Source organism: Thalia democratica, chromosome 9 (assembly GCF_965202585.1).
Source record: "Thalia democratica chromosome 9, ktThaDemo2.hap1.1, whole genome shotgun sequence".
In the NCBI taxonomy this organism is placed as follows: domain Eukaryota; kingdom Metazoa; phylum Chordata; class Thaliacea; order Salpida; family Salpidae; genus Thalia; species Thalia democratica.
Genome location: NC_139173.1, coordinates 17,835,425 through 17,858,916, shown reverse-complemented (window position 1 = coordinate 17,858,916; position 23,492 = coordinate 17,835,425). Strand labels below are relative to the sequence as shown.

Here is a 23,492-nt window from a genome sequence, read left to right as displayed (position 1 = left end):
AAAGCACCTTATATGTGTTTATATTACAAAAAAAGGATTTCAGGGTGTTATCTTATAAAAAAATATATAATAACGCAAAACTTTTTTTCTTAAAAACCGTACTAAACTTTGATTTCTACATACAAACTGTTTAAACTTAACATACTAGTTTTAAAGCATAACATAAATGCTGTTAAAAATACGTGCATATTTAAGATTTTGACCAAAAGTATTTCTACAATCATTATTTTATTCAAGTTAATTAGCTGAACTCACTTGAACTCTTATTAGCGATTATGTGAAAACATAACAAACTTTTAACTTATTTTAAGTTTAATATTTTACTTCTATTTTGTTAGGGTTTGTTTCAGTTTATTAAATACTGCTAGAAAGTTATGTTTAATATAAACAAATTTTAAATACTTGTTTTAGTACAACATTTGTGTAAAATAGTTTGTAGTAAGTAGAATGTTTTTGCTAATATTATTGTTTTAAATTTTGCAAATATATGTCAAATAATTTTTGTTTATACTGCTGAGGGAGTATTAATAGTATTTAATGTTATTAGTTTTAAATGACATACTCTATCAATTTTTTGATATAAAATAATAACAATTTTTGATTAAACTACTTTTTTTAGTCAAGCTAACAATATCAAAAAATATTGTTCTTTTAAAAATTTACTCATTTTAGTCCATACAAGATATAGATGTAAGCTGTAAAAAATCTTTTGTTTTAACAAACTTAATACCATTTCTGTTTGTTGTTTACCAAACTTTTAAATTTTATGGTATTCATAAAGTTTTCATAAAAATCTTCAAGCTGTACTACAGTTGGAAATTTACAGTCCTTTAAATTAATGAAAAATTTACTCCTACTAAATTGCAAGCAAAATTCGTTTCTGGTAAAGTAAAACGAGTGATAAATCAATTTAAACATTTTTTTTTGTTTAAATAAACAAACTTATGGTTTAAATAAATATTTTTTTTAATAGTTAGAATAAAAATGTAGGTAAGTGTACAGTTTTTTAGATAAGCGTTACATGTTAACTTAAAAAGCGGTAAAAAAAAGAAAGTTGATTTAGTTAATGTAAGTTTTAAAACCAGCTTTTAAAATCAGAAATATATTTTAATGAGTTTAGAAATAAGGTATAGTTAGAAATAGGTTACAAAACACAAAAAAAAGCTAAATTTAAAATAAGAAGAAAAATCAAGTAGCAATATTTTTAGATTAAAATTAGTACTAAAGTTTCATGTTTGAAAACAATATTTGTACAAATACATGAAACAGCTAAAATACTTAAAATATTTTTTCAATGTAAGTTTTTATTTTTTAGTTAGCGTCTACTTTGCATTAGATTAGTTAAAAAAAATAAGAGTAACTGTGTTTATTATCTAACTTTTATCTTCTACGTAATTGTTTATTTCCTTTTAGTTTCCTTTATTCTAGTAATCTAATACATATTTGTAATACTATCTTTAGAGTTTTAATTCTTGTTTAAATATATATTTATCGACACGAGTATATTTTTATGTATTATGTTAATAAACTTAGCATGAATTTTTTCACATGACTAATATGTACAATACACTATGTAAAATGAACTTAAGCTTAAACTATAGCTTAAACTTTTTTAAAACTACATTCAGTTTTTTAAAACCTTCAAAAAATCTCTTACATTTCAAACTGTTAAGTTTCTTAAAGTGATTAAATTAAAAAACCTTGGTTTTTACTTTACAAATTAAATGTACTTGTTTTAAAAAAAACTATTGAAGAAAATATTTTAAATTCGAGTAGAGTATACACAAATTGTTTTTTTTTAATTCACATAAAATTAGTTAGTTTTTAATCGTAAATTTTATTAAAGGTTTGTTAGTTTGGCTGCTATTCATAGTCGTAATTATTTTCAGTTTTTCCGTTATGTTTGTTTCATTATGATCCTTTATATTTTTTGCGTCGTCGTATTATTTTATGCATAACAGTGTTCTTTATTAACTTTAAGTTTTAAACTAAACTAGGTAAAGTTGTAGTAGACTTTTTGTTCTTTCAAGTGCGCATTATGTACAAAAAAAAAGTTAAAGCACTAATTAAGAGGCCAAGTTCTATTATTGAATAAAGTTTATAAGTGAATTTTCAACAGTGAAAGTACATTAACAATACGATATGAACTCAAAAACTTCAAACAAAAAAGAAACGAAAGTCCTGATGACTGAATACTGGAAGGAACATTCCTCTAATGCCGACCTCACCGAAATGATGCTTGACTCGAACGCATCAGAAATGAGCGAGTTTGAAATGAACGAAATTTTATCTGTCATTCCTTCAGTTCGCAACTGTAATGTTCTTGAGTTAGGCGCTGGAATCGGGTATGTTAAGAATATTTTATAAAAGCACTTTAAACCGACACAAAGCTAGTTAGTTTATTGAACACAGTAAAGAAAACCAAGCTTAAATTTTTAAACTATCTTTATACAATTCATCGAGTTATATACCACCGGTAGAACTTGTTATTAATTAGTAATCGATTATTAGATATACTATTTAGAACAGGGGTCGGCAGCTTTTTTTTTTAGAAACGGGCCAAGTTTACAAAAAAACTTTTGCTGGTCTTAGTGCCTTTAAAACTTTACTTTAAATTTTGTTATAAGAGCAATTAAACAATTTTATAAACACAAATTTATCAGAACGGCTGATTTGCAAGCATAAAAAAAGCAAGTTTGCATTTTTTCAATATATATGTATATAACTAAAACTTGCTTTATCTACATAAGTTATTTATTATCTAAAAAGCACGTCGTGAGCAAGATATTTTTGATGGAGGGCCGAAGTTTGCCGATTTATAATTTAGAATACAATTTAAGATAAATTTGCAATGTTTTTTTATTTCAAATATGTCTCCGTATATCTTAACAAAAATGTTAAAATATTATTAAATAGTGCGTCGCATTTAAAAAAAATATAAAATAGATAATTTTATAAGATATAGTGCTTAAGTAAAAATGATAAAAGTTAATGTACAAGGTTAATTTTTAATACTCTTAGGGCATCTAATGATATAGATTTGTTTAAACATGTCTAATAAATGTTCATTTTAATGACAAAGTTAAACGTAAACATTTATTTTTAGTAATATTTTTGCAGACGATACACAAAAAAGTTTTGTAGTCAGGCAAAAAAAGTCGTAGCAGTTGATTTTATGAAAAGTTTTATACAAAAGAACAAGGAAAATAACCAAAACTTTGAAAATCTTACACTGATATGTGATGATGTTATGAACTTAAGCTTTCCAGAAGAAAGGTATCTTATCACTAAACATACTATATTGTAAAAATTATCTCACTAATAAAACTTTTTATTAAATTACAAAATAGTTTTCAATAATGTGTTATCAATTAAAAAAAAAACGCTTAGTTAAAATTTAATCCATGTAAACTATTAGAAAAAACTATAATAGTGTTAAATTTCACTTAGAACTGCATAAAATTGTTTAAATAAACAGTTGAATATAAGGTAAGTCTACTTAAAAAAAAGTAAAGTTATTCTCATTAAATGTAAAGATTTTCCTTAAACACATCGTACAAAACTAAACTAGTTATAAAAGAAAATATTTTTCTCTAAGAAATTTCCCAAAAACAGTTTTGACATAATATTCATCAACTGGCTCTTCATGTACTTGAGTGATGAGGACATAAGTTTGTTGACTTCTCGAATACTAACCTGGCTGGTTCCTGAAGGACACTTCTTTGTCAGGGAATCATGCAATAGACAGTCAGGTTAGATACTTTTAATAAACAGAAATAAAATTTATTTCTAACTAAAACAGTTTTATTTTTAACTAAAACAGTTTAATATATGATAAAAAGATACAGCTAACTTTATTTTTACACGCACACGCTAGTTAATGTTTTTTTAAAACTTAATAAGATAATTTTAAGACAAATTATGAATAACCTAAGTTTAAAAAAAAAAATGTTTTCTTTATATGTTTTTCTTAAACTTCATGTATTATTATAATTGGAAAAGACTTTCATTTTATTGTTCGCATATTTTTAGGAAATGCTAAACGATCAGATAATCCAACATTTTATCGTAGTAAACTTCAGTATGACAACTTGCTTACTTTGCCGACTTCACTAGAAAACGAAAACTGTAGGTTCAAAATTCTGTGGTCTAAACCTATTGGAACTTATATCAAGGTTCATTGTTTATACATTTATCCAAAACTATCAGTCTAGTTTTACTTTTCTCAAATTTAATAATAAACGACAGAATGGTAATAAAAACTTAGTCGATTAAAAGCTTAGTTTGATAAAGTGTGATTTTTTTTTTGATAGTAAACAAAAACCTTATTTTCAATCAAATATTTATTTTTCTTTTAATTAAAGTGTTAACATGATCAGATAGTCAGAAACATGTATGATATGTATATATATCTTTGTTAGTTTATTTACAGCAACAAATATTAAAAAAAAAATATTTGTATCATTTATTATCAGACCGGTTCAACTTAATCATTTGTTTTTCAAAATTATAAACATTGAAATGAATTATTTTATATGAAGTAAAAAAGTTAATGAAAACTTAATTTTATACGTTGTTAGCTATAAAATAGTAAAAAAAATTTATTATCAATTTAATTGTACATTTTTGGAAAAAAATGATTTATTTCCTTAATTTAAGTTTAAGAACAACCAAAATCAAATCTGCTGGCTTCTGCAATCAAGAACCAATCAGGATCAAGAGTTAAACACATTCGAACCAGGTATGGGACAAATATCTTTTTATGAGGAAATATATGGAGAAAACAACATTGACAGTGGTTCTGATGTTATCAACAAAGTTAATAGTTTTTTGATAATTATGTATTTTTAGTTTAAACCTACACATTTTATTCTAAAACATTTTTAACTTTTATGTCTTCTAAGATTTACATTTCAAACTTGCATCTTTTAAACTCTAGTGTTTTTTTCTTTCATTTCTAATTCTCATTAAACTTTTAAGTTGACTCTACAGTTTAAAACAAAACCATAGATAATTTTAATTTTTAATTATAAACATAAATTTGCTCGTAAGAAATGTGTACGTTTAAACAACTGTGTTAAATGAACAAGTTTGAAACGTGCTTATTTAAAATAGGCTAGTTATAAAACGTGCATAAATAAAGTTAATTGTTTCCTTAATCTACATGTCAAATAATGTTATATATAACGCTTAACATTTATACTTATTAATATTTTTAAATTAAAACAAAACTTACTTGAGCTTAAATCATTAAGTTAAAAGTTGTTTGGTTTTGTTTACAAAAATTAACTTTTAAGTTTAAGGAAAAATATTAAATTAAAACCTTTCAAATGTCTTTAAAAACTAAAATATATTAATTTTATTTATTCATAATGTTGAGAAGTCTATAATTAAGCCCTAAAGCACCTTTTTGGCTCAAATCTTTTTTTTTGTCAAATGAAGACATTTCTATGATTGGTTTGTGCTTAAATTCAAACGGTAATAATACTTCAAAATTATATTCTTTGGTTTGATCGGTTTTATAGGAGCTACAAATTTTATCATATGTTTTGCAGCAGTTTAATTTTAGTCAACTAAAACCACGTACAAACCACGTATAAAACAATGTAATAAAAACCATAACAATCAAATTTCGATAAGTGCTAAAGACCAGTTTAGTGGTTATTTTTTGCAAATGTTGTGTAAATATCATTAGCTCAATTTGTAAAAATTGTACATGAATTAAAATTTTTAAGGTACGTTTTTGAAATTAAAAAACAAAAACTTACATATCAATACATAAACATATTTAAATTACTTCATTATCTTTAGGTTGTTATTAAACGGTATGTATGTATAATTATTTAAAAAAAACTTTAACACGTAAAAGTTTATTTAATACAGTTACTTAAAGAAACTTATTTTACTAAAACTATGTTTTAGCTTGTGTTTTCATAATTAATTGTTCCAATTTAAATTTTATATAATTAAAAAGTAATAACTTTATTACCTTTTTTAAAAGCTGTGATTCTTCATTACATATTACAAAAAGTTACTAAATTTCTAAGCATTTATTTTAGTAACATTATTTTTAATGTTAATAAAAAGTAAACCACAAACAAATAGATTTAACAATAATTTATTTCGACTATACATAATTTAACAGAAAATAGCTGAAGTCATACAAGGAATTAACCAAAGCTCTCATGTTCTTGATATTGGCTGTGGCATAGGGGGAAATTCCATTGCACTTAACCAAGTAGGTTTTAGTATAAAAGAAAATTATAAATTTTCTAAATTACGATGAGTTACTTAAAGTTTAATTGCGAAGCAATTAGTTTTTAAAATTTTAATTACAAAATTGTTTAAAGATTTTGCTTTAAAAAATAGTATCTTAGTTTTCAATAGTTTTAGCTTTACTTTTGCAGTGAATTTATTTTACAACAATTAAGTCAAGTAAAATTTAATGTTAATAATGGGCGTTTTTTTACAAATATTTTAAAATTAAGTAGCAAGCTTTTTTATAAAAAAATAAAATTCGAGCATCTTAACCAAAGCTTTTAAGCATTATTCATTAAATGACTAAGAAGAAAATTGTTTAAAACTCATTATTAAATGTTTATAAAATTTCTTTCGTAAAGATGGAGAACAATTTTTTTTTTTTCAAATTAGCAAAACATGTAGAAACTAAAATATAATTTAAAGAAACTACAAATATCTTCTTTTACGTACTTTTTAAAAATATGTTAACTACTACAAAAATAATTTCTAGCAGAAAAAAAAATACACCAGTTTAAAACAGATTTTAGTTTAGCTTTTAGTAGAAGCTTGTCTTTACTTTAAGCAGTTGATAAAAACACTTATTTTCACTTTTCAAATTGAAATTAAAAGAATTAAATTACAAGAAAGTTTTAGTGAATGCCCTTAATCTACAAGATAAAAAAATGTTTTAAGCAATAAAAACTATATTTTAAAAAATTAACTTTTTATCAAATTTCTATAAAAAAGTTTGAGTTATGAAAATATATTTTAGGAATATTATTAACTTTTTATATGTTATTTCTGTATAGGAGTATGTTTATGTATAATTCTTTATAAAACCTTCTTACTAAAACATCATAATACAAATGTTTCGAAATGACTATGGTAAACAAGTGTTTAGTTTTGTATTGTGTTTAAGTAAACACCATTCTAGGTTTGAAACATTTTTAACGCTATTTATACATAAAAAGTTTAAGAATAATAAATGAAATATTTATATTGTTTTAAACGGTTAATTTATTATCTTAAATAATTAACTTTAAGCTATTTATTTAAGACTACATAGATATACCAACTGAGCTACAAATTTATAATGTGACTCGTGGGTAAGTGATGACTAATATTGTATACGTAACAATTGCAAAAAAAAAGTTTGAACGTTTCATAAATAGGTTTGTATTACAAATGTACGAAGTAGAAAATAAATATAATAAATCTAAACTTGTTGAAATACAGTTAATATAAACCATTTAGCTGACCACTGATCTGTTTGATCTTTTCATAAGTCCTTTTTGTCATTTGAAAATAAGTCGAAATTAACAAGCTTTAATAAAAAAATAATTAATTGAATTAACTTTTACTCTACTTATAGCAACGTTTTTTATTTGACTATTAATTTCTAAAAGTTATCTTCAAAAACATATCATCTTAGAAAAATTTTAACCTTCAGAATTTTGGTTGCTCTGTCCAAGGAATTGACTGGTCAAAATTTCTAATAGATATTGCAATTAGAAGACATTCTAACAAATATGAAAAGGTTTAGATAAGTTTTTGAATTCATAAAATACAGTTATTTAAACGACATAATTTAATTTTACAGGAGATAGAAATAATAATAAAACTTACTTAATTAAACTTGAAAAATTCAAATATTAAAACTTGTTTTTTTGATCAGGCTAACGCTTTTTTTACTAAAACGAATAAATATAAAAATAACTTTAATTTCAAACAAATTATAGATAAATTTGATATAGTTGAATAATATGTTCTTACTTCTAAAATTATACTTTTGTTAAGTAAATAAAATTCGAAAAACTAAACTACGACTTTGAACTTTGTTCATTTTATTTAACATGAATTTATTCAAAATTTTTACGTAGCATTAAGTTTTACAGTAAATGCTAAAAACTTTATTTTTATTTTTTTTTAGCATAAAAACCGCTACTCAACATGTATAGTTTATACTGTACATATTTTAACTGAAACAGACTTACAAAACGTTACACGAATGCTAAACCATAAAGCTGTAGCTTTTAATATTCTGATGGTTCTATTCTAAGTTTAAACCTAAACTTGTTTTAAAAATAAAGGTGAAATTTAAAGTCGCTGATGTTAGAACAGTAGATTTTCACTCGAGTTCATTTGATGTAGTGTTCACTAAAGATGCTTTGTTTCATAACTCTGAAAAAAAAGAAATTCTTTCCAAAATAATGGTAAGTGAAAATTATAAGAAAAACAAACTTGCGTAAAAGTAAATTTTTGTAAAGTAACGATTTACTATTTTGTACATGCCATGTGCACTGTACGTACATACATTTATAAAAATAATCTCAATCAAAACAAAAAGATTTAGTTAGACTCAAATTGACTATTTTAAAGCAATATACTATTCTAGTTTTATGAAAAATAAAAATTAAAGTAAGACTAATAATTACAACTTCTTTCGATTTACAAAATTATCAATTTTAATCTTGTGTAAAACTTTAAAACACTCATGACTAGACTAGAATACAATAAAATGAAATAGTATCACGTAAAAATTTATAAAGTTAAGTCAAGAAACTAATTTATGTACACAAGTACTTTATTCAACTAACGGCGTTTCGATGCACATAAAATGTTACCCGCTCTTCAGAGTTTCTAAAAAATTTAACGTGTTTCAGATTAGAGCAGTATTCTTCAACCTTTTAAAAAAGCTGTGCTTATTAACTTATTGAAATAAGAATTCGTTGCACACTAAACTTAAAAAACTATTTTATTTTTAAGAAACACTGTACTTTTTTACATTCAATGTACAAATATATACGTAAGTGTAATGAAATGTTATTTTAAATTCTAAAAAGCTTCATCTGCCAGAAAAAGACTAAACAAATTTCGTTTTTTTCCTTAATAAACTTCTTTAGAAAAAGAATTTGTGTTCACACTAGTGTGCACAAGAGCTTACCGTGAAGACCACTGTATTAAAGTATGCAATAAAAGTTTTGCATTATATGTGTGTTTTAAGTAGATAATTGTTTAAAAAAAATATATTCATTTGTTTTCACTAAAAATAAAAATCAATAATTTATTTTGTTTAAGCTAATTTAAAACGTTAGTAATTTCAAACAAATTATAAATGATAATCTTGAACTAATGAAATAACTTATTTAAGAACAAAAAATAGAGTATTAATTTTAGCTATTTAAAGCTTGATATCTAAATCTGTTACAAAAAATCTTAAAAAACTGATAAGACTACTTGTAACTTGCAAAAATATTATAAACAAAACGCATCCAGATAAAAGTATTAGAATATTTTTAAACTGAAAAAAACTGGTAGCTTCAAAACTTAACCGAATTATTACATATGACTTAAAGTTTTAACTGGGTAAAGTTTAATCGTAAGTGTCATTTATATTTAAGGTTAATCATTTTTTATTTTTTCTTACTCAAATTTTTAAGGCTCAACCTAACACTCACATCAACCCTAAATGTAGAAGCCTTATATTTTTGAGTTGAATCAACTAAATTTTATCAAGCATGTCAATCAGTATTTTAAGGATCCCTAAGTAAAGAACATAAAACTTATAATAACAGTTAAGTGTAGTCGTTTGTGAATTTAGTTTGCTTTAAATTTGTATGTAAAATACCTCGCGCTTTAAAATATTTCTGTGTCATCTTATAACATTATTATCTTTAAAGTAACTTAAAAGCTAGTAGCAAACAAACAATTATTTTTTTACCTATCTAGCAAGAAAAATAAGGAAGCAGAAGAAATTGAGGTTTAAACAATGACATCACATTTCCGTTTTTATTTGTGTTTAGTCTTGTTTCTTTTATTTATTACTATTTTGCAGTACATCTTATTTTTTATATACATTTTATTACCTTAATTTACTTCATGCGTATAGATTATTTGTAAAGTTTTTAGTTATAAATCTTGCTTATTTTTTAAGCATATTATAAGCGTAATTAATTCAAAAGCATCGATAACAAAATTTAAAGCTAAAAGTAAAGTAAATCAGCATAATAGTTTATTTTTCTACAAAATTTTCACCCATTTTAAACATTATAGAGATGGTTGAGACCACAAGGAAAGCTTGTTCTTGTTGATTATTGTTGTCCCAATTATTCTGAGTTGTCTACGGATGAAAATACTGGATTCATGATTTCTGCTGAAAGTTACGAAAAGGTTTATATTTATACTTCTTTTTTTCATTTTGTTACACTTTATGAGTAACTTTAAGAGATAACAAAAGTGTTGTTAAGTAACTTTGAGTAAATATTCTTATTAAAATAAATCTCCATTGATAGTTAAAAATGTTTTGCGTAAGAGCGTACTATGTTTTTGGTCATTTTTACGTAATAAATTTTAAAGCTGATAGCAGGGGCGTAGCGTGGGGAGGGACACTGGCGCATGCATGCCACCCAAAAAAAAATGTAAAAAAAAGAATGTAACATCTTTATCCTTTATAGTTCATTTTTTCTGCTTAATTTGCCTTTTTTCAACTATGTTTATCTAGTATTCAAAAAGTTAAACGAAATTTTGAATACCAATTAGTGACAAGTTAGGAAAGTACATGTTAATACTCAATATACTGATTCGGTGCGTAATTGCAAATACGCACCGATGTTGATGAAAAACTCCATAAGGAAAAATTTTATAAGTTCATTAACTTCATAAGAATTTAGACTCAAAAAGTACGCAATTTTTATAGCGCACCGCTGTAGTATAACCTTATGGCAGATTATTTATCTACAAAAAGTTTACAAAAATACATCACGCTTAAAGAAAAATTAAACAATTTTACAAATTTTTTTTTAATGCTATATTGTTAAGACTACTCCTAGTTTTCTGAACTTTATTTTTGTAAACATACAAGATAAGCATGTCGGCCTATGAGAAATAAACTTTGTTTGTGATTTTTATTTTAAACAAATACAATCAAATGAATTAAATTTAAAAAGTATACTTTTAACTATTTTACAAAGTTGTAATAAACTGTAATAACAGTTATAAAGTTGGTCTATTTTTACTTCTGTGTAACTTTATTAAAATTATGTGCAATGAGGTGTTGTTATCACTGTTGTATTGTATATTAAAGAGATTGATATTTTTTTCGTAAATAAAACAGATACTTTCGTTTTATTGAATATATAAATTCTTAAAGATATTAAGTTTACTATAAGTAATAAAGACAATTTTTATTTAGTAAGTTTACATTTTTGCAAGTATAAGTAATTCTAATTAAATTTATACTTTTATTTAATTCTTTAATTTCGTAATATATAAATATTTTTTAAAACAGTTAACGAACTTATTTTACTTAATAAATTTATTTCAACTAAATTACTTATAAAACGTTTTTTTTATAGCTAATTACAAAAGTTTTAATTTAGAGGATTTTTTGAGAAAAAAACTTGCGCACCCCCTGACCAAAATACCACGCTACGCCACGGGCTGATAGGAAATTAAATTGCTTGTAAGAATTTATTTCTGATATCCAATTTCTAGTTTAAAAACTATTTAAACTTTTAGTTGTTTATTTCACACTGAAGGTAAAGTTTCCTCAGTAGCTTCACAAAGTTTATGTCATCTTGAAACATGGTAGTCATAAGAGAAAAAAGAAAATACGAGTAGTAACAATTTTTTTGTAGATATTTGAGAGCTGTGGATACAAGAACATTGAATTTGCTAACATGACGAATGAAATGGTTAAAAGTTTGTACAGGAGCTTAGGAAACTATGATTGGGTATCAACAAGTGTTCATTCTTTAGAAGTAAGCTTAAGTTCATAAAATTTAAAAACTTAATTTTCAAGTATCTGTTAAGTTTGAATAAGTTAAAGGTTTTAATCAGTTAACATTACATAAAGTATACATAATAAAACTCTTGTAATCTATTTTATTTAACTTGCAATGAAATTAATGTTCAATATAAAGGAGTAATATTTTTGTGTTAAGAACTTAATTTGTAAAAGAACTAATAAAAAGTTCAAGTTAATTTGACTCATAATGTTATAAAAAACATATATTGCACAAAATGTATAGGCAAAGTAGAAGTTAAATTTAAAATGTTATATAACTTAGAACAAAGAAAAAGAAAAAATTGAAGAAAAAATAAAATATCTCTGTTCGAAAAAAGTTGAATGGATTCTAATAACCGCAAAAAAATAACTCAAAGCAGAAAAACAATCAAATAATTTTGAAAAACTATAATTTAAGTTTAAAAATGTAATGCATATTTGCGTGAATCTGTTTAAAATAAAAAAAAATATTGAGTGGAGTTTTAGTTTAAGTAAGATACTTTTAGTTGGATGATTTCAGGTAAAAACAAAATATTTCTTTTTATTTAATTTGTACTCAAAAAAAAAAGATTAAATTAATATTTTTTAAAAGTATTTTTTCAAAATTTTACAATAAAATAAAACCTAATAAAAATACTTCTGTTTCATTTTTATAGCTTAAACATGTTTACTTTTCTTAACTTAGTAATAAAAACCATCAGTTATTAATATTGACATGGTTAAGATTTATTCTTGTTAAAAAAGTATAACACAAAACTTATGAGACTTTTAATACATCAGTGTTATGAAAATACCAACGTTACTCAGGCTGTTATTAACTTTATTTAAACTATATCCAAAACAGCATAGTTTTTTTCTAACTAAAGCAATTTTTATCTTTAATTTAGTTTTGTGCCAACTTAAACAGTACTCGTTTGAACGTTGTTTTTAAGTTTATTCGTTTTTTGTAAATGCATAGATGTGTACAATAAACTGATGTAAACATGTTGTATTTTATCACTATTGTATTTTCACTCTAACATATGTCCGTAAAAGTTAGTTAGTTAAAAACTAATACCTTTCTCAGAAAAATAACAAGAAATTGCAACAGTTTTATATAAAACCATATAAAACGTATAATACTTTGAATACAACCTTTTTTAATTTTATTTTCTTGATGTTGTGCTTTTTACAGTTATAAATTTAATTTAATTATACTAAAATACATATATTATAGTAGTACACTATTTACGAATATAGGCTCAAAATTTTTTAATAACACGTTTTAACTAGTGCTTTATTTATCATTACTATTTGCAAATAAAAAGAATTTAAGTACCTAACAATTTTCAATTTTAAAATTTTTACGTTAAAGTTTTTATTATTTCAGTGTATACTAGTTTGTATGTACATGTGTGCTACAAACAAGTAAAAATGAATGTTTTAAGCAGAACAAAAATTTTTTTTATTGTTAAGTAAATTTGGTTCGATTGAAGTTGACAAAATACGTTTTTGTTACTTTATTCTATTTTGGTAAGTAAAAGTTTGTAAAGTATATTCATTATATAAAAAGCTAAAATTAAATTTTAAAAATAAATAATTTTTGAACTAGTTTTAACAAGTGTCATCTTTTAATAACTCTTTATTTTACTGAAAAAAAGTTAATTACATGAGAAAACTTACATTTTTTTAACAGCTCAATAACGTTATAACACAACTAACTGACAAATTGGAAAATTAATTTTATAAGGGAAAAACTTATTAAAATAAGTTAATTTTCTAAATTAAAATGCTAAATGCTTTATAAGTAAATAAAACAAACTTTATTAATTTTAATCTTTGATTGTGTAATTTATTATCTTTAAAGACCAAATGTTCTTCTTTTATTATATATTGTACAACAATTTCAAGTAATCAAAAATTTAAAGTATTTCAGCCACTAAATTAGTTTATAATTTAGTTATAAAATGCTAACTTCAGACTTTAAAAATATTTATTTTTGAAACATATTTAAACATTATTTTACAACAAATGTTATTAAATTAAAATTTAAGAGGAATTTTTCATTCGACACCTTAAAAATTTTACCAAAAATAACTAATAAAAAATTTCTAAAATATTTATATAAATAAAAAACAATAAACACAAAATATACTTTTTTAAGACAACTACCTCATAATTAAAAGGTATTAAACAGTTCATAATAAGTGTATGTCCACAATGATTTAAGCTTTTCAAAACACTGCATACTTTTTCAGAATAAAGAAGTACATAATAGTTCAACTGCTAAGCAAGCGAAACTGAAATTTTTACTTTTAATGAACTCCTTTTCAAATTTACACTTTATAAAATAATTTTTAGAACGCAAATGTTTTAATTCAATTTATTAATATGCAATTTTTGATGAGTTCGTACTTCTAGCTGTATTTATAGTACGAAGTGAACTCAAACAGCATACTACTGTACTTTAGCCTTAAACTAAATTTTTTATTTAGATTTTAATGATAATTAAATAAGACTTTCAACATGCAGAACTAAAACAATTATAAAAGTAATTGCAACAGAAATAAAAATTATAAATAGTGTTAAAAGTAGAAACTAGAATAATTTAGGATCTAGTAGATCACCAATTGTAGCAAACTTGTACCTTTAAAAAATTTTTTTAAACTTAGGCAATCTCAGGTTATTTAAAAATTTAAAGAACCCTAAAAGTTTTGCAATATTTTTATAGTATAAGCTTTCTTTTAATCAAATGTTCTAAAATCTAAATTAATGTGTAGATGATATCAAAAAAAGTTTCAAAATGCTTTGATAACATCGAAAGTTGAAAATTTAGTAGAGCTCAACAATCTAATACTTATAAATAAAAATTCAAATAAAACACCGATATAATTTTGCTCTTCATCATCAACTCCAGAATTTATAGTGTAAGTTTTAAATATTGACCTCATGGCCCCCTTGTGGAACCTTTGCTGCTCATGACCCCCTAAATATCTGTAATTGGCCCAATTTGGTAAACACTGCCCTATATTAAACAATCAACTCGACTGCAGTAAAACTGTTAGTAAAAATTTGGGTGACATTTCGACCTCAGGTAGTCAACCAGACCAGACAAAATTGAACCTTTAGTTGTTGAGAAATCATCATCCACTAGCTCTAAACTTAGGTAAAGAAAATAAATTTAAATTACCTTACATGGTTGTTCAAATTTTTTACTGCTTAAAATGTTAATAAAACTTCCAAGTTCCAGTTTAAACATTATGTATTAAAAATTGTGTTGGAATCGATTGAAATTATTACTTTAAACTGTTGATTACGTACGATCAATAACAAAATCTCCCATCTTATATTTTGTTATGCAGTTTACTAATAATTATATGCTTCTTAATAAGTACTTTAAGTAGATTTAGTTATCTTTTTTAATAGAGAAATAAAATCCTACGATATAGTATTTAAGTTAGAAATACTTATAGAAAATATATCATGTACTTAATATCCATGCCAGAATGTACAAAGTAAGTATGTTTAAGAACAGGCAAAATGTAAAAAAGTTTCTACACACAGGTTAATTCAGCCTAGCTTAGTTTGTTAGATGTTTTTTAAGTTTTTATAAACTCAGATTGAGTAAAAGTAGTTTGATATGTTTTTTTTTATAAACTCAGGCTAGTAAGTTCTTTTTTTAATCAAATGGCAATGGGTTTATTTATATTTTACTTAACGTTTGTTCCTATTATTTTTTCGAAAACACAAAAATATGTGATTAAAAAACACAAAATAGTTAAATAAACATGCATAATCTCAGTTTATAATATGCAAAAAAATATTGGGCCATTTCAGTAAAAACTCACAGTTAACTGCACAGTTAGCTAAAATCAGGCTGCCATTGAATTATATGGTGACTAGAAAGCAAAATCAAGTGTTGAACATAGTTGGATAAAACCAGACTTCTTGTTTTTAAAATTAAAATACACTTTATATAAATTTAAATGCACTTAAGCAGAAAAAAAAAAAAAAGTTATTAAATTGAAAGTATTAGTTATCTCTTGTTATGATGATCAAATAGTCTAAGAACAACTTTAAAATGTTCAAAAGTTTTTAGAGCTAACAGTTATTTACATGCTGACACAAAGTATCTTGGTATTATTTTTGTTTGATTTTTTATTATCTTACTTGTTATGCATTTTTTTGTCTTTTCATTGTGATTAAATATGTAAAAATTACAATACTATGTTTTAGAACTCCTGTATTGATAGTATAAGAGGAGACTTGTTTTTTTTCTGTTATATATTTTTTATCCTATACCAATACCTATTTTTGTATCGAACTCTTCTTTTATATTAAAAACTATTTAAATGTATTAAAATTAGTTATGCTAACTAGAGGTATATAGTTTTAAATTTTATGTTATAACATTGCAGTAGCATTTCTAATGAGAATATAACATTTTATATAAAAAATAATCGTCTCATAGTTTATGAGTAAATATGATGAAGTCTGTATGGAGCAGGTATGCTACACTTTTAGACCTTTCAAACCATTTTAACTAAAATTTAATTCAGGTCAACTAATTCAGGTTTGTTGCATTTTTATAAAAAAAAATTTTTTTTTTTGAGATTTATGTAATTTAAGTTATTGAGATTATAAAACTTGTTATTTTTTGGATAATTTATTCTCTATTAGTTATTTTCAGTCTACTTTATAGTATTTATTACATTTGTACAATATATTTTTTAAAATCTTTTTTGACAACTTTCCAAGCAGCACCGTTACAAATAAGGTTCCATTAAATCTAGCTGCTTTTAAACGTCTACTTTTATGAGTTTGTTTCTTAAAAAACTAGAAGCTTAACGATTTAAATTCAAAAATTATTACATCTATAACCGCTATATTTACGCCATTTTTAGGTTTTGATGTAATGAACCTGCTGCGTTTACCTGCATTTTATACTTTGAAGATTGAATACTTAGTTTTAGTAAACAAAATGACCATATTGTATTTGTGCATTCAAGCACAATAATGACTAACTCTCTCTAGTAACAACTATTTTTGTGATTGTTTTGGTAAGACCTAGAGACTGAGAGTCAGACCTTTTTATTGAGTAAAAGCTGCAGGGAAATTTATTAGTGTTTTTTAATGTTTCATATACAAAAAGTACTATTTAAACACTACTTTATTGATTTAGAATTCTTTAAATTTTATAGCTCACGTTATTTTAATTTTTAAATATTTTTAAATTAAACTTAAATTGTTATTAAATTTAATTAATCTTAAATTGTTTATATAACAGGGTTGCCGTAAAATCTGGAATCCTGGAAAAACCAAAAATATCTGGAATTTTTTGGTAATTTTTTGACAATTTAGGCTGAAAAACCTGGAATTTGAGAAGTTTTGAAAAAAAACCTGGAATCTTAAACAAAAATCACTTAAAAACCTTAAATTCTAAACAATTTTTAAAAATTTAATAAGTAGTAAAATTTTAAATTGATTTTACTTTACTATTAATTAATATTATCTTTAAATGTTTTTATACTTATTGGCACAGTTTTTAACCTTAAACATAGCTTTAAACCAGAAATAGACCCAAAAAATTATACTTTTAAAAACTTGGAAGAAATTTATCTAAAAAATTTGTCAACCCTGATAAAAGTAACTTATACTTATAAAATAGTGTTGCTGTAATAGTGTTTATTGCTTTTTATTTAGTTTGAGATAATTTATTCTATATAAAAAGCATCTAGTATTTATAATATGGTAATTAAATAAAGTATAATTTGATTATGATGAGTACAGGAATACGACATCCCTATGAATTTTCATTGTTCTGAAAATCCCTATAAATTCCGAGAAAAAATTGAAAATACGTGAAAAACCCTAGATATAAGTGTTAGATTGTGTACAGTAGCTACAACTACCATCAGAAAAGCTGTGTTGACATACTGAAGAGACAGTAAGTTCAGTTCTTTATTGCTGAGACAGATGTTGTTAGGATATGTTTTTATTTGTTAAGTTCTATTAAAGTTCAAGTAGTTATTAGTTTAAGGTTGTACCAGGTGATGCATAATTAAAAGAATATTACTTAAATTTTTATACGTTTAATACCTTTTAGTGTACTTATCTACTTTATTCTTGTTCAGAAATAAAAAAAGTGAAGTGTTTTAGTTTTTTATTTTGGATATAGTATAAATTGACCTTTTAAAAACAATTCAAAATGCCTCCTATATCTTAAATGTTGTATTGATCTACTTATTTACTAGAATACTACTACTATATTACTCCTGCACATAGTTTAATACTGTTTATGTTAGGGGTAGACAACGATTTTAATCGGCGGGCCGGATCAGGAAAAAATTAGTCCTTGCCGGGCCGGAGAATTTCGAGTTAGTAAACTACAGGATCCGGCCCGATACTAATTTTATGGATCCGGTTGATTACTATTTCAAATCCGTTTAATTTACTAAAGTTTCTCAAGTATAACATTTAAATTAATATTTATTAAGGATTTAGATTCATAAGTTTGTAAACCCTGGGTAAAATTAATAATAATTTTATAAGTTAAGTAGTTTAATTACTAAAAATTACTTGGTACAAACTTTAACTTATTAAACGTATCATATATTTTGTAAACTTTTTTAAATTTGAGTTTTTCTACTAAAGTATAGTTTTACTGAAATTCATCGTCAAACCGAACTCATTGTCAGCTGAAACTATGGTGTTAATTTACTTTTCCGTTCATATCGCTGATTGTTTGTACATGCAAGTGTTGCAAGTCAAATTATTCTTATTGAAACCGGGAAAAAATAGCTTCAACATTAACCTTAACTACAGAACACATTTCATGAGCAAAAGTACCCTTCCCCCATTAGTTTTGTACTCAGTTCGTTTACATACTTGAACAAATTTACCATGAATGCAAAATCTAATAACTAAACCTTATTGGAAAATTGAGTAAAACCTTTATACTTTTCTTTCCTTTTTAAAAGTTTCCAAATTTGCGGCTTTAGGTCCCGAACGCATTTTAAAACTTTTCCTAAACATTGTTAAAATGTTAAGTTGAACATTTAGACTGAAAAAAGTTGTCATTAACTTGTTGAGAAAAAAATACTTTTCTAAATACTGATATAAACGAATCATTATTTTTTCTGTAAAAGATGTCATTTTTGACTCGTCTATTGTTTATGATTGTCATAGATATGGTAGATTTACAAAGATGTAGAACTGTATAATATCAAATTAAAAGTAAAACTTTTTGCTTAGGGTAATGCTTTCAAAGTCTTACTTTTACGTTTTTTTTGGAAAAAAAATTATACATAATTTTATTCAGGTTTTGTAATATTGACCTCGGCGGGCCGGTCAGAATTTTTATTCGAGTCGAATCTTTAGTGGCCGTATTGCTGCATTAATGCACAAGTTGTACGCGCTACTTGGGAATAAACATGTTGCCTTTTTTTTTTTGATTTCTGTAGCTAACCGACCAATTAATAAATTAATTTTTTTGAGTTTTTAAGCTGGAAATCACAGCTAGATTGATCTCAAGTTTGATGAAATTGAACAAAAAATTATAAAGCTATGATTAATATGTTTTAAAATGATAGAAAAATTATCATTAAGTTTTTATATACAGTAAATTTTAAATTAACCTGTTTTAGATTTAATATTTTAAGTAGAATTTAAGTAAATACCTTCCAGTCATGTCCAAGCTAATCGATGAGTCAAAGAAAAATGCCTTAAAAATTTTTCAAAAAAATTTAAAAAGTTTTGATAAACAAGGTAAGTAAAAAGAAAAGTAAAGTAACACGTGTTTAGAAAACAAAATTTTTTTGTTAAACAGTTTATATAACGGACATAAAGCATTTTAAATTACGGATTAAAATAAAAGTTTAAATATTTAATAAACGAGTTTACAGTTAAAATCTTTAAACTTTCCAAAAGTTTTCTAACAATATAAAGTTAGACTTGAAATAATCTTTCATGTTTTATACCTTGTTTTGTAGGTAGATGGCACGAAGATCAAGGAAGGCAAATTAGTTACAGCTTTAAAAATAGACGAGCTTATGCTATATGAAAATGAAAGTATGAAGATGTGCGAATACATCCAAGACAAAATAGCTATTGAAAATGTGCTTTATTTTTACAGTTTAGCTAAAGTTTTTAAAAAAGTTAAGGCGGCCAAGTCATGTTTGATTTATATAGAACGTTGTTTCACGATGTTAGTGGAAACTCCAAACTTTTTACATTTAAATTTTAATCTTATCGCAGAAATTTTAAGTAGTTCTGAACTAGATGTTCACTCAGAAGTAGAAGTTTTTAATGCAGCTACTACCTGGTTAGAACATGGAATTGAAGATCGTAGGTTGTTTGCGAAACAATTGCTAACAAAAGTTCGTCTTACACTGCTTCCAGAAGAAGTATTGAAACATTTTTTAGGTTTCAAGTCGACGTTCACTAGACATCATAAGTGCGTTGAAATATTAAAGGAAGTACTACTTTGCAAAGAAAAGCGTTTACCAAACAATTTAGGCTACAGGTATTGTAGCCAAGATATGTTTAGCATAATGACCTGCGGTGGTGTTGAAAGGAAAAGTAAGAAAGTCGTCAGCAAGGTGAACAAAGTTTGGGTGGGCGATTTGGAGAAAGTAGAAGCTCTTTCTCCAATGAAAAAGGCGAGAAAGCGTTTTGAAGCTGTTTGTTTAAAAGGAGAAGTTTATGTTTTTGGTGGTTATAAAGATGATGGCAATTGGATGACGACTGTAGAAAAATATTCACCTCCTACTAACACGTGGGTTGAGATAGCTGAGATACCTGACAGCCGTGAAAGATTCTGTGCTTGTGCATTTATGAGCAAAATATTTTTGTTCGGAGGTTTTTACTACGAAATGAGCTATAAGAACGATATAACTAACTCTTGTTTGCAGTATGATACAACGCAAGTAAATTACAAAGGCAACAATTGGAAAGAAGTTGCTGTAATGAAAGAAGCAAGATATTGTGCAGCTTGTGCAATATTTCAAGGAAACATCATTGTTTCTGGTGGAATGGATAATGGTCGTAATATCTTGAGCACAGTGGAATCGTATGATGTTTTTGCTGATAAATGGTCATCCATGCCCAATATGATCCATGGTAAGTTTAAAATGAGTTTATCTGTGGTTAAAGATAAACTATTCGTTATTAGTGAAGGAAGACAATTTTGTGAAGTTTTTGACAACATTGGCAAACAGTTTGTTGCTCTTGAGTCACCATTTTGTATATATATTTCGGTAAACAAAAGTATAGCACTTGGAAATAAAATTGTAGTAATTCAAGATAGTGACATTTGTTATGATGTTGTTGAAAATAAATGGACGTATGAAATATGTGAAATCACAAGAAATTACAAGTTTTCAAGTGTGAAGCTACCTTTTTATTAAGTCTTGTCGAGTACACATTGATTAAAGGCATAGGGGGTCCGAATTTTTTTTTATAAAAAGTAACACTGGCTCTCATATAAACGCTTAAATTTCAAAATACAAGCCAGTTTTTCTAGTACTTTACTTATTGAAATATTGTACTTTTTGTTCAAAATTTCCGATTCAAACTAACAAATCGCATATTTTTCAGGGTAAACTTTCTCGGAACTAAGTTGTTTTTTTTTTAAGTTATAAAGTTCCAGCATTAAATCTGTTTGAAATTTACAGTTTATGAATTTTTGAAGAAGATTGGTTAAAAATGAAAGATAAGATATATTTTTAGTGAAATAGACTTTTTTGCTCTTTAAGTTTGCGCCTTCTATAAGGAACCTTTTGAGAACACAGACTTTGAATACTTGTACCTCAAAATTTAATATTTTCAAGTAGTAAAAATGTTTAATAGCTCAGATAAAACTTTACAAAACAAGATAAACTTGTAAAAATCGAAGTGGACCCCCAATGCCCTTTATATTACAAGAATTAAAACTGTATCCGTGGTGTACGACTCGATAACCTAAAAGTTTTTCGTACTCCATGATCATAGAGAAAACTTTTTAAGCGCCTTTTTTTTTGTCGTTTAATAAACAGTATGCTTCTTATTAAAAATCTACAGTATAAAATTTTGTAGTTAACGTAATAACTAATTCAGGTATAAAAATTACATTCAATTAAAATGAATTATAAAAAGTAGTACTTTTTAGTTGTATACTAAAACTTATGTATGTTTTAATGAAAGAATTTTTTTTCTAGTATATAGATTAAAAATTATATTTAACAAAACACATTACATAGCTAAAAATTTGTTGAAAATATATTTAGACTAAGGCTTTTCTTTGCAATATCTTAGTAAAATAAAATGAATCTAAGTTGTGTTTATTAGATATCACTCCTTTACTAATTAATTGCCCGTTCACTGTTTGCGGCCGTACTAATTATCGCTAACTTTGTGAAACCGTGTCCTGGGCAATCATTTTTTTGTATGTTTTACAAAAACAGAATGATCTTTTTTTGATTTTTAATATTACCTTATGTTCAAAAAGTAAATATGTAACTAAAATTAATGAAGTAGCAAGCTAAAAAGTAATTATCTTAAGTTCTATAACTGTTTTAAATTTCAAAATTGCTCTATTATTAATTATCTATTCCTACTTACAAAAATCCCCGAAAAGAAATTTCACCAATTTGTTAAACCCATCAACTTATATATTAAGTTTTAAATTTAACAATGGATATTTTTAATTATTAGTTTGCTTTCAGTGGCTTTGACACTTTTTCTTGCTCTATAGTTGCCTAATTTATTTGACTCAAGCCTAGAACAATTTCTTAAACAAGAAATTTAAAGATAAAGCAAACAAACGTTTATTCAGAACTCTTTATTATAGAGTTCTGGCAACCCGGCTTTGCTCAAAAATTTAAAACTAGAAAACTACTTAAAAGGAATATGTTGTTGCAAAACCTAAAAACTGTATTAACATAGGTTTTTTTACATTATTATTTTTTGTTAACTAAATCCTTAAATTCTATGTCGATAGAGAAAAGTATCAAACCTATCAAAAGCAAATTGATAAAAATATGTAGCACTTGATTTAAATTTTTGAAGGCTGAAATTTTTTCACAGATATTCGAATTTTTGAACACTTATTCGCTATAAACAAGTTTTTGTAAAAAATTCATGGAGCTCACAATTCTTATTCAATTAAGACAAAAAACATCTTTAACGATTCGTCTTGCTTTGTAGATATTACATTTTTGGTATAGATTGAATAAAATCATCAAAAAATTTTTTCTCGAGTTTAAATTTTAACTAATTTTTTTCTTTTTTATTCTAAATAAAACAATTAAGTTTTGTAAAAAATTAATGGAGCTTAAAATTCTTATTTAATTTAGACAAAAGACACTTAAACGATTTGTCTTGCTTTGTAGATATTACATTTATGGTTTAAGTTGAATAAAATTATCAAAAAAATTTTTTTTTTGAATTTAAAGTTCAACTAATTTTTTTCTTGTTTATTTTATGTAAATCAACTAAAAAAAAGTTACGA

At 24.8% G+C, this 23,492-nt stretch overlaps 2 protein-coding genes across 2 annotated transcripts; both read left to right on the top strand.

Moving 5' to 3' along the window:
- The first annotated feature begins 2,123 nt into the window (after positions 1-2,123).
- LOC145844145 (uncharacterized) lies at positions 2,124-12,985 on the top strand. The gene is made up of 11 exons (XM_082951507.1): positions 2,124-2,345; positions 3,121-3,276; positions 3,616-3,752; positions 4,033-4,175; positions 4,660-4,818; positions 6,146-6,238; positions 7,691-7,777; positions 8,331-8,453; positions 10,294-10,410; positions 11,877-11,999; positions 12,309-12,985. Exons 1-11 carry the CDS (start codon positions 2,143-2,145, stop codon positions 12,393-12,395), a joined length of 1,428 nt encoding a protein of 475 aa, XP_082807633.1. The 5' UTR covers positions 2,124-2,142; the 3' UTR covers positions 12,396-12,985.
- A 7,571-nt stretch (positions 12,986-20,556) lies between these two features.
- On the top strand, positions 20,557-21,606 carry LOC145844866 (uncharacterized). The gene is made up of 2 exons (XM_082952287.1): positions 20,557-21,124; positions 21,602-21,606. Exons 1-2 carry the CDS (start codon positions 20,557-20,559, stop codon positions 21,604-21,606), a joined length of 573 nt encoding a protein of 190 aa, XP_082808413.1.
- The last annotated feature ends 1,886 nt before the right edge of the window (positions 21,607-23,492 follow it).